The 12,525-nt window shown below is 29.4% G+C and overlaps 2 protein-coding genes across 2 annotated transcripts; one reads left to right on the forward strand and one right to left on the reverse strand.

Moving 5' to 3' along the window:
• Positions 1–4,837: 4,837 nt before the first annotated feature.
• LOC105620069 (exostosin-3) lies at positions 4,838–8,762 on the reverse strand. Its single transcript, XM_012201581.1, has 10 exons — positions 8,604–8,762; positions 7,983–8,523; positions 7,015–7,856; positions 6,672–6,887; positions 6,359–6,569; positions 6,026–6,282; positions 5,746–5,873; positions 5,404–5,680; positions 5,060–5,164; positions 4,838–4,942 (listed from the first exon to the last, which is right to left on the reverse strand). Exons 1-10 carry the CDS (start codon positions 8,760–8,762, stop codon positions 4,838–4,840), a joined length of 2,841 nt encoding a protein of 946 aa, XP_012056971.1.
• Positions 8,763–10,155: 1,393 nt separating this feature from the next.
• LOC105622849 (DCN1-like protein 1) lies at positions 10,156–11,349 on the forward strand. Its single transcript, XM_012204264.1, has 5 exons — positions 10,156–10,176; positions 10,243–10,483; positions 10,595–10,763; positions 10,893–11,106; positions 11,185–11,349. Exons 1-5 carry the CDS (start codon positions 10,156–10,158, stop codon positions 11,347–11,349), a joined length of 810 nt encoding a protein of 269 aa, XP_012059654.1.
• The last annotated feature ends 1,176 nt before the right edge of the window (positions 11,350–12,525 follow it).

A 12,525-nucleotide genomic window follows, 5' to 3' on the forward strand; every position in this document is an offset into this window, starting at 1 on the left:
AGCACTCTATATACATCTGATGCATACAAATTCCAGTTTCACATATGTGACGAACAATGCTAAAGAGGGGAAAATAGAAAGACAAGCGCGACAGTCATTCGAGCAGCGATACACTCCGGATTCATACAATCGTAATTAATCTGCGTCGATCACATTTCATACATTTCACAATCGCTCAGTGACAGATGATGTCTGACGAATATCGCATCTTCGCGCGAACTTAATAAATAATGGGATTGCGGCGTATGTTCTGACCAATGAGCAAAAGGGACGCGACTTACGTCGCGGAAAATGCCGTATTGATCGCCGAGTGGACCAATCTGGCGCAAACTTTAACGTGGCGCTGTATTTAAAAACGGATCCTGTTAAGAACCAGAAAAATTATTCAGAAAAATAAGAATTATAATGTCAAATTGTACCTAAGTTGAATTATTTTTAATTATTTCTGTAGGTGGAGTATAGTGATCCATATCTGATCAATAAATATAAAAAAACCGAGATGCCCGCATAAAAGATGGAAAGACAGTTGATCATCTGCGTTCCAAGAGAGTAACCGAATTGGGTAAAACAAATCTATAGACTTTCGATAAGAAGAAGAAGAAATGTAAAAAAAATGGAACATATACAGTTAAAATATATTTCTTTCTAAATGAAAAGATTAAGATTTTCCAAAGATTAAAATTTTACTGACTGAATATTAACAACTATTTTTGATTTATTAAATTCTGTTTGGGAACTAATGATAACTATTGACTCAATCATATTTTTTCATAAAGATCGCTACTGCTATTTAATATGTCGTTAATTTAAAACAATGAAGTTAAACAATTCAACTTATTAAAATGTATTACTTAAATTTAACTCAAATTCAGTTATTATTTACTAAGCGATATGTTAAATAATACCAAAATAATTTTTTTATATTAAATATACAGAATATTGAAAAAATACATGAATTTAAATAATTCTAACAATATAATAATATTAAAATAACTTTTTACTAACCGAAAATAAAGATAGAAGATCACCATATTGGCATTTTCAGTAGTTCGAATGAAATACTATCGGTGATTGTAGAATTAAGAGTCATTCAGATTTCATTCAGTTTTATCTTGCGCACGTAAGGCAGATCTGATTTCAGCAGCCACGTAAAAGCCAAAATCGTAATGCCAGAAAACGCCCATAAACTCGGCTCCATCATTGTGCAATCTTTCCATTATAACATAAAAATCTACGAAGAATTAGTAAAAAAAATATTTAACGCTACATAAAAGATGCATAATTTTCACATTTTCCATTTCGCATTGGAAAATGGAACACATAATACGAAAGCAAGAGCATAAACTGAAGCATATACGATGTATGCTATATAGTTACCGTGGCTATTCGTATAATTTCACATGGGATTCTCGAAATCACTTTCCGGGAATCGTGTTCCGACATGCGACTTCTAATGGCAGAAACTTCTGATGGCCAAAGCGCGTCATCGGGCAACCGGTCGACTACCATTCCTTCAACATTGCCAGAGTTTCGTATACCCACAACGTGATTGCATATAGAATGATGTCGAGAACTTTTTTTTTCTTTTCGATAAAATGCGGACGACTTCGAGCAAACAATCAAAATGTCGCGAAGAAATTACTACGATGATGCAATAATGCTCATATCTCTCTAAAATTAAAATTCGATCCAAATATATTAAAATCAATGGATTCTTATTCTTCAATTAGAACAATTTTAATAAGTAGCATACATAACTATTTTGGAAATCAAAATCGAATAAATGGGAGAAGCTGATCTCTTTTTGACCGTTGTATTAAATGCTTTATCTGCAATGCGTAATTAATGCGCTATTCATTATAATTATGAATTTATTGTGTATATACGAATTATAAATATGTGACGATATCAAAGTCATTGTGAACAGTATAAATGTAGTTCGTTCGATGCAAACTTATAGTGCGCTACTTTTGACTGCGCAGCGCGCAGATATGATACTACTGCCAGTGCATGTCTGACTACATACATGTAACAACTACTGCTGGCGTGTTTACTACTATGCGTCAGACAATGGTTGCGTTCCGTTATTTACTATTAAAAAATCTATAGTGCACATAACGTATATACTATTGGATTTTCAGTACTGGCAGCGAATATCAGAACGCAGCCAATGTCTAAAACTCGATCTACATAAGACGCAGAACGCGGATCGCAAGAATCGCAAAACTAGAAACTAATCTAACGTATTTTAATCATAATATGATTGTGGGACGCAAAACACAGGACGCAGAAAGTTAGATGAACTTCAACTTTCGCATCCTGCGTCCTGCGTCTTATGTAGATCTGGCTTAATATAGGAAGGATCAACATTTACTACCTGCTATTTTTAGGAGGATAAAACAATGAAAAATATGAGATATTTTGTCTTATAAAAAATGATTGTAAACAATTATTTACATGCAAAATATTCTTTTAAACTAGAATAGCAGATGTTGAAAGTGTAAAAAAAATGTACATATATTGCAGAAAACGCAATACATTTTAATCTATTATTTCTGTCGTCGCACATTTATATATCAGTCATTAATTTATCTGTTGAATAAATGTTTCTTTTATTTGTAAAATAATCTAATCAGATCTTCGTATTACGTGAATAAGTAAGAAATTAAGATATATCTATGATATACATTTGCACGACATAATATATAAAATAATAATACAAAGCATGTACAGAAAAATCTTTTACATCACTTATTTGTTGTACAGAATTCATTACAATATTACATCGCTTAGCAATTACACTTACTATAAGAATAATCTACTTAACTATGTCATACAGAAAAATCTTTTACATCACTTATTTGTTGTACAGAATTCATTACAATATTACATCGCTTAGCAATTACACTTACTATAAGAATAATCTACTTAACTGTGTCATACAATAATTAATAAATTTCTTAGAAATATTTAGGTATAGATATTACAGATATAGCTAGAAACTTGTGTAATTAATATTATCTCATACACACAGTTATAAAAAAATTTGGCACATATTGATTACATAGAAAATGTATATAATAATAAAATGATATAATTAACTTTTTTTTTACATGAAAATAAAACATAATATGCTAAAGATATAAAAAAATACAAAAAATCTAAAAAAATTTGAAACTTAATTTTTTTTATAATTTATAACTGATTCTTTTCATAATACAGACAAGAATGATCACTTGTCACATCAACTTGAAATTTGTTTGCACCTGAGATAGAATTTTGAAAGTTTAATGCATTAAGAAAAAAAATTTTACTTCAAAATATTGGTTTACTTCAAAAATATTAGTCATTTACTATCTATATACATATTCCATGTAACATTTCTTCATGAAATATAATTTTATTAATATCAATATGATAAACTTTATTCTATGCAGTCTATAAAACACATCGTATTTATTTATACTGTTATTTACTTATTATAGACAAGCAGACTGTATTTAAAATTTATCAAATTTTATATGTAATTTTAAAATAATCTAAAAAAATAATTATAAAATTAATTTAAAACTCTTGTATGTAAAAAACAATCTGTTGCACATAAAATTAATCTTTTGCACATAATTGTTCCCTAATTTGTAATCAATTATAATATATACAAAATTATTATAATAAATGTATTTTTTTATATGCTAAACATAAATTTAAATAGACATTCCAGATAACACGAAGTATCCAAAAAAGAGATATAAAATGTCTTATGTCTCAATGTGTTATCTGGGATGTTTTCATATTTTATATGTTAATATTCTGGAAATAAAAAATAAGTATGTACAGTTTATATATTATGAGTTATTAGATTATACAAACAAATCGAAATATCTATATGTGATGTTTCTGTCAATTTTAAAGCAATCGATTATTAAGATTATTAAGATTCTTAGAATTTAAAAAAAAATATAAAGATTCGTTCAAATATACAAGTGATCTTCGTATACAACATATTTTTAATAAAAATTGACATTTATCAATAGAAAAATCAGTGTAAACTTTTAGAATAAATTGTTTTATGTTATTATATTTATTCCTTCCAGCCTTTATGAAATTTAATTATCAAATTTAATTTTTAATTATATAAACATAAATTGTTATTTACATAATAATAAATAATCATTACTGGACATAAATACGTAAAATATAATTTTGTTCATTTATTTAAAAATTATTTTTTAATTATTGATCTTAGATATGTATGTACATTATTATAAATCTAATAGGCAGTAATTTATTAATACACTATCGCAATATAGCGTATTAAAGTAAATTATATTTTAGTGCACTTATAGAGTATATTAATATGTGTAGTAAACTACTATATAGTATATTAATATATGCATAGCACATTAATATTAATATATTTACAAAATGAATATTTTTCTAAAATATTAAATATTTAAAGAAAAGCTAGAAAGCTAAAAAGAATTATTTACAATTACATATTCACTTCATCTAATATTACTCATAGAATTATTTTGATCATTTGTAATCATCATCTATTATTAAATGTTTTATAAAAACTGAAAAAAATATTAGTAACATTTAATATTTGTCTACTTCTTAATCAGTGAATTTAACATAGTTTAATAACATTTTGACTTATTATAATTAACTCTTACTACTATACCTTATTACTATACCTTGTGTTTTCTATATGTGTTCTGTGAAATATTCGACATAATATAATAGTTCTTAAGTTATGAGCTGCAAAAAATTATATCAAAATCGTTACAAATTCTATTCTACATTATTTACACAAAAATTTTAATGTATCTCCTTTTCATATAAACTTGAAACATTTTTGCTTATCATGTGGTATTCGTGTCTTAAACAATATCGAATCAGCTCGATACTGTGTATTCAATAGAGGCATATAGCCGAAAACCTAAAATCATTATACTGAATAAAATTGACGAATTTATTTAAACGATAATAATAATAATTTAGAATACTTAAATGTAATAAGAAAAATGTAAAAATAATTAACAATAGATCTTTTTACCTGTGAAAAGAAATTAATACATTTATGTCTTTCTTGAAAATGAGTATCATCTTCTGAAAGTGAAACTGGACAACCAGGACATCTAAATGTCCAACGTGATGTTACCTAATAAAGAAACAAATATTTTAATGTCATTGTATCATATATTAATATATTTACATAAATTTTCCAAGTTCAATTGATTAAAATGTAAACAGAAATATTATATTACAAAATGTTTAAGTTGTAATATATAATTGCAGAATTTTTATAAAATCTGAATTAAAAAATTAAAAAATTTTGATTTATAATATTCATAAGAATAATGAATATCTTCTCTTTAAAATATATGTATAATGTCTTACTTTAACTGGTGGTTTCCTTGTAAGATGAGATATTAAAAAATTCATTGCAATGTCCTCACAATTCATATATTCATCAACTTTATCTCTTATTGCTTGTGGTAACCAATGTGTGTACAGATATGTATAATGTTTATGAATGAAAGCAGCCCCAGTTAAAACCATGGATAGCTCGCAAGAGTAATTAGAATTGTAATTCCAAGCGTTGTGATAATTCTGGTCCCATGCATGAAATCGACCAGGGAATCCGACTACACGATCTCGATGTTCCCTCCACACTCTAAAGATGTACATTAATAAATAACAAAAGTATATTCAAATAAAAAGACTGAAAAATTGACTTACCTAAAACCAAACATGATTTCATCATGTCTCAAATGAGCATCATCATCAATAGAAAGGACGGCTTCTGTCTCAATTGCATCAAATGGCAGGAATCTATTATTCAAACTATTTCTTGGAGCTTTTATAACCTGTTCGAACATATTTGAAAAATATATTTTAATGTGTAACTTTTAAAAATAAATAAAAATACTATAAATACTATAAAATACTATAAAATACTATAAAATATTATAAAATACTATAAAAATACTATAAATAATAAATTGTATGTTAAAATTACATGTATAGGAACGCCGATATCAGGCCACTTGAGATCTTCTACAGGAGGTTTTGGACTATTCCATACTACAAGTACCTTGTTTAAATAAGGCAAACCATAAAGACGCGCCAATGAATTTATAAGAACTTGTTCTCTTTCATAAGTTAACATGACAATTGTAAATTGTTCTCTTGGATAATTTCCTCCTAATGATTCACTAAATTCTTTTCCAGCACCTCCAGCACCTTTACCAATAGGTCGAAAGCCAACTTCTGAACCTATAAAAAAATAAAAAAAGCAATATAAATATAACATATAACTCTCGTAGAATAATTTCTAAAATAATGATTTTACCAAGAAATTTAGCGTCACTGGGAAGAACAGTATCAAAAGGTAATTGTGGATACAAATTAAATGGATCCATCCAATCATTCCAAATTTCATGATTTTGAATTAATAGTGTTGTATAATTTCTCTTGAAAGCAGGAGATGGATATGGCGGTTCTAAAGGACCTAAACTTTCTTCAGCTTCAGGTTCGGCAATAATGGCATCCGATTTTAAAGGCTTCAAAAAATAATGTAAATTATAAAATTAAATGTGTTTTTCATGTTAAAATATATAAATACATACTTCAATAAGAAAAGCATGTCATATTAAAATACATACCACAAAACTTTCGTTAAAAACACTAGGACTGGGTGTTTGAGACGCTGGTAGTGGAGGTATACCAAGTCTGTCTCTTATTACTGCTATAGTCGTATCTACTACACCTTGAGCAGTACTCATATAACGTTCCCATATTAATCTACCTTGTCTCCGAATAGTCAAAAGGTCGTTGTCAGGAACAGCGCGCAGTAAAAAGTGCATTTCAGTCACTCTAGCCTAAATAATGATATAATTCTATTAATTTTATTTCAATAATTAAAAAATAAATTTGGTAATTTATTACCAAATATAATATAATATAATATAATATAGTATAATATAATATAATTACTATAAAAATTACCTTAGGTAGGAAAATAACTGCTCTCCTCCAATCAACAACTTCGTTATAATTAAGCAAAATCTGATCACCACCAAGAATGACTGGTATTGATCCAGCTCGCAATGCTTCGTACAATCTCGCTTGCATAAACGAAGTAGTCAATAATGTAGCATTGCTGGGAGCTAAGATCAATGCAAATGTTGATTCTTTTAATATAGCTCTTCTGGATGAATCAGTTCCGCAAAGAGACCAATCAAGCGTTTCCACAGGCTTACTCTCCATAGAAGCTGGTATACATTCAAATTGAATAAAAAATTTATCCAAAGTTATTCCATTGCTCATATCTTTTAAATGTTGAATAATAAATGCATCTATATTATTATCATCAATTATCAATTTTTCCAGATCTATATCTGCGTCATCAATCTGATATGTCATCGCTGTGCCCATAAAAGTCCTCATTTCTCCTTGGAATGACAGCAAATATTTCCTTCTTGCAGGTAACATTTGCGCGCATTCTTGCCAAACATCTCCGCCAGGTGGTCCCAGAATTGGTGGAACAATTAAATCGAAATCATCACGAAATTGGTTTCTATAAAATGTTGACTGTACTACTATCGCTCTGCCAGTATCTAGATTACTAAAAATATTTCCAGAATCTGCAGATAAATCTCTACGTGCAAGATTTAATAATATATGATTTCTACCGTCTCCACCCCAATAGGGAAGTGCTTGTAATTTCTTTATATCTAAAGCTTTATTATGACGTTGATTACGCTTTTGATGGAGGCTTAATGCTTCACCAATTAAAACTATGTAAACACATGCCTCAGCTGGATTTCTAGTAAGATGTGGATTATATCCTACAATCAATTTTTTTTATAACAAGTTTTATCACAGATAAATATTTCATAATGCAAAAGATGTTTTTAAATACAATCCTGTTTACTTTGTTGTAATATATATTTATTTATATCCTAAATACATACCTAACGTTTGTTTAATAGTCGTTTTTAAGAAACCATCTACATCCCATCCTGGACTAACTACCGAAAATTGATCTGGATCATACAAGTACACAGGAAAACCACTTGTCAGTGCACATCGACTGTGATCGAAACAATTGTACATTCTACATGATCGTGGATTTGTGCTAGGTAATACAATTGGCAGAGTGTTAATCAATATTCTCTTAGGTGGTGCTAATTCAGGCGTGTTTCTTTCCACTGCTTCTTTCTGTGCTACCTGTGCTTGTTCTACACTTATTTTTAATCTATCAAGATCTGTTTGCTGATGCAGTAACTCTTGCTTCAGCTCGTCTATCTTTTGCGTCAAGCTATTAACTTCGCTCTGAAGTCTTTGTCTCTTTGCGCTCAGATCTCTCAATTCATTGCTCACTGAAATTTTTATACGAAACATTTCTTCTATTCTCATCTTTAGCTGTGACGCTTTCATGGATGTGAAATCCTCAAAAGCCTCCAAAGTTGAGAATGTTCTATACATATCCCTATCTGGAACATCTGATTCTACCTGAAAGTCAACTCAAAGTTAATGTAATGCATTCTGGAGGAAATAATTTTTAAAAGCTAAATTTTCTTCTTTAATTATACCTTAGATAAATAGTAATGTGTAAATAATGGCACAATAAATAAGACTATAGATGTCAAAATGATTATCCTTGACAATTTGATGTGTGTCAACCATTGGCACATCTCCCTCCCTGTTCCACTGTGATAGAACGGAAGTGCCTCATAAGTATTTCCTACCATGATTATATTGCTAAGTATTTTCATCTGTCTAATAATAAATTCTGGATATTTTCATCTAGCATTTTCTTGGATTTCTGTAAGTAATATGTTATACAGATATTAAAGTAACCTCATGAGTTTTTATTTCATTTTGCATATGATAAAAACATTTTTCATCCATAATTTCTCACAATTTAGTTAATTTAAAGGACAAAGGACACGCAAATTATATTATTGACACCAGTACCTGTCCACACTAGAAATCGATGTAGAAATTAAACCTGGAGATGACTTTATCAGACCATATCATCGTGTCAGTAACCTACGCAACCTCATGGTCTCCTCTGTTTCTCTGCTATCCGGATTGAAAAAAATCACGAGCCGGAATAACAAGCCACGAGGACTTTTGACAGAGTCACATTCTACGTCGCCCGCGATCGCATCGAGAACATTGAGATTAATCCCGAGATGCGTCTCATTCGCGTACGTCGTCTGATATCTCCACTCTCGTAAGACCCAGCGGAATATAACGTATACTACCGATTCACCCAATGCTCCCAAGATCGCATGCCGAAAATGTGAAATAGCATGGCGAACCATGAGCAGCTGTCCGGGAGTATCAGAGTTGATCAGAGTTATCCACGTCAATTTATTTTTCGAGATTCGGAAAGACTCGACGATCTCTTCTGGTTTCTCCTTAATTCCTCGCATTCAGTCGCATTTGATGTCGCGTCAATCAAGTTCGAACAGCCCGCTCGTCGTCGCCTCCAGTCCTCTCGTATCCTGGTTTACTCCAGCGACGTTTGGTGGCACATCGCGACTCGCGACGACACGTTGCGCATCCGCATGATGTATTCGCGTCTCTCGAGGTCTTCGTCGAACATGCGCATGTTCATGCAATGTCCATGTCAAGCGTAGTGCGAGGGGAATAATATTTTGGCTTTCGGGGGCCTAAAATTAGCCGGAAAATGGTAAGCATTCCAGAAAAGTGTGATTATACACCGATAAGATGATGCTTGTGTCGCGTTATTCGATCAATCGGTCTGTCTCCTCATCCCGGAGTTTTGAACCTTCGTTTTTGAGTTTTTAGAATAACCTATCCCTCGCATTATAATGATGTTTTTCACATTCACGTCGACCTCATCATCTGAGACGATGGAGCAACGCGAAATTTCACTTTGTGTTGCTTCCCCCCCGCTATCTCCCAACTTTAAAAATATGGTTGTGTTAAAATGATCTCTGATGCAATGCAAAACCTTCTCGACATATCATAGTGTGTTTTGAATGATATACAAGCTGTCATTTTTGCATATATGACTTTCAGACAGCCAAGATAACTGCTTGAATTAAGATTATAAAATATTCTATTGGCATGTATTTTAATTATAACATAATTATATATATATATAACATAATGAGCTTGAGAATCGTATTGGTATCGCTTTCATTTTTACCTACTGTTACTTTTTTATTTTTAAATTAATGATAAAAGAGTTTGTAGCATTCATCATTTTCTTTATTGTTGCAGCATAAGTTAAAATTTTCACAAAGGGACAAAGTGAAAAAATTTATAACATTTACACAAACTGGAGAGCAAACTGCGATATATTGTTTAGCCCAAAATGATTGGAAATTGGATCTCGCTAGTGATAATTACTTCCAAAATCCAGAAGCTTATTACAAAGAACCGAAAAATTCTGTTGACAAAAAGAAATTGGAAATATTGTATAGCAAATACCAAGGTAGGATTATTATAATATATTATAATATATTAGTAAGAATTCAGTAGTTTATTATTTATGTGTTTAATGTTAATAAACAATTATATTACAATTATAATTATTATCTTATAGATCCAAGTGAACCTAATAAAATTACCGCGGATGGTATCATGAAATTTCTTGATGACTTGAATCTAAGTCCTGAGAGTAAATTAGTTCTAATCATTGCGTGGAAATTTCGTGCTGAAACACAATGTGAATTTACTAAAGAAGAGTTTATGAATGGAATGGTGGACTTAGGGTAAATATTAACTTCTTTGATATATATCTGTGATGGTTGAATAAAAAATGAATGTGCTGTGAATGTGTCTTACATTTTTTATCATCAAGCATGTATACAAACTATAACTATTTTCATAATTATTTTCAGTGTGGATAGTATAGATAAGCTAAAAGCACGATTAGGTAGTTTAGAAAATGATTTAAGGGATCCTCTAAAATTCAAGGATTTTTATCATTTTACATTTAATTATGCAAAAAATGCGGGACAGAAAGGCTTAGATTTGGATATGGCAATTGCGTATTGGAACATTGTATTAGACGATAAATTTAAATTTCTTCAATTATGGTGTCAATTCTTACAGGTAAGTAAATTTTGGATATTGCTTTTGAATTTACTTTTTTAATAAGTCATTTTAAAATAATAAACTGATGTATTCTAGGAACATCATAAAAGATCAATTCCAAAAGACACATGGAACTTATTATTAGACTTTGCACTTATGATCAATTCGGATATGAGTAATTATGATGAAGAAGGTGCTTGGCCTGTGTTAATCGACGATTTTGTAGAATGGGCACAACCTCGAGTTCGTCAATCTCTCTAACGATTTTCTTTTTTTTTGCAACATTCTCGCACATGATAACTTTATTCATTTACAAAAGATATATTTTTAAAATTATTTTGTGAAATATTTTTTTTCCAATGACGACTTTGTTTTACTTTTTAAAATTGATTAGAAACAAATTAATGCACATAATATAATGAATCATAGTATATACCATATAGCATCTTGTAATATGCATTCTCAACAATTTACAATATATCGCTTCAGTAGATACAATTTCATTTGCTAAAATATGTAAAGAGAGAAAGTCTTGAGTGTTTGTTTAAAAAAATAATAGTTATTTCCTTATTTATTAAGTTCAAGTGTGTGAAATCTACTAACCACATAGATACTTGTACAATAATTTAATTACGACTTTTGCTTTATCTTCAAAGAGAAAAAAAGCATTGCCTTGAAATTGATCATATTGTACAAAAGTAATATATGTGTGAGATGTTTATTTACATATGGGAATATAATAGAAAGTTGCTCAACTACCACCGGTAGTATTTGCAAGCAATTAAAAAACTCGACGTTCTTTTAAAATAATATGTCGGAAGAAAAATTGGAAGAGAAATTAGTCCATACGTTCCTGTAGATAGTAATTTCTAGAAATTGCGTTGTTGAAGAAATTGTTATTAAATAAATTCTACGATACTCTATTATACGACACTTAGAATGTATATAAAAACAAAGAGAAAGAAATCTGTATTTTAGACATTATACTATTTCGACATCATTCTATTTATTTTTTTATATTCAATCAGATTATAACGATGAGAAGATAAAGAGAAATTTGTTTCTCATATGTATATTAGAAAAAAGATTACTTGTATACAATATACTTATGAAACTTTATATAATATTGTTCTAAAGACAAAATATAATTTTTTTATAAACTTAATATAACAGTTTTCATTTTCAATTATATGGTATAAGTTCATTCATGGAATTATTATATAAAAAATCATTTGTGATGTTCTTTACAGATTTGATTCTCTTAACAAGTCTATCGTAGGCATTTTGTATGTTAAATATTATCCCTTGTAACTACATTCTATAAAAATTTAGCGCCGCAATATATTTAGATTTTTATCTACATAAAATATGTGGAGATTATAATGTAAAAATGATTTATTATCGTAAATTGGAAAAATTGTTAAGAAAAATATTGCA

The sequence above is a fragment of the Atta cephalotes genome (genome assembly GCF_000143395.1).
Source record: "Atta cephalotes unplaced genomic scaffold scaffold00002, whole genome shotgun sequence".
Lineage (NCBI taxonomy): Eukaryota > Metazoa > Arthropoda > Insecta > Hymenoptera > Formicidae > Atta > Atta cephalotes.

Excerpts from the sequence above, each read along its gene's own strand:
- LOC105620069 (XM_012201581.1), bottom strand. The coding sequence starts at position 8,762 with ATGGTAGGAAATACTTATGAGGCACTTCCGTTCTATCACAGTGGAACA. Across the intron at positions 6,888-7,014 it reads CAGTTATTTTCCTACCTAAG|GCTAGAGTGACTGAAATGCA; the intron begins GTAATTTTTATA and ends ATCATTATTTAG. Across the intron at positions 4,943-5,059 it reads GTATTAATTTCTTTTCACAG|GTTTTCGGCTATATGCCTCT; the intron begins GTAAAAAGATCT and ends TAATGATTTTAG.
- LOC105622849 (XM_012204264.1), top strand. The coding sequence starts at position 10,156 with ATGAGCTTGAGAATCGTATTG. Across the intron at positions 10,484-10,594 it reads ATTGTATAGCAAATACCAAG|ATCCAAGTGAACCTAATAAA; the intron begins GTAGGATTATTA and ends ATTATCTTATAG. Across the intron at positions 11,107-11,184 it reads TATGGTGTCAATTCTTACAG|GAACATCATAAAAGATCAAT; the intron begins GTAAGTAAATTT and ends GATGTATTCTAG.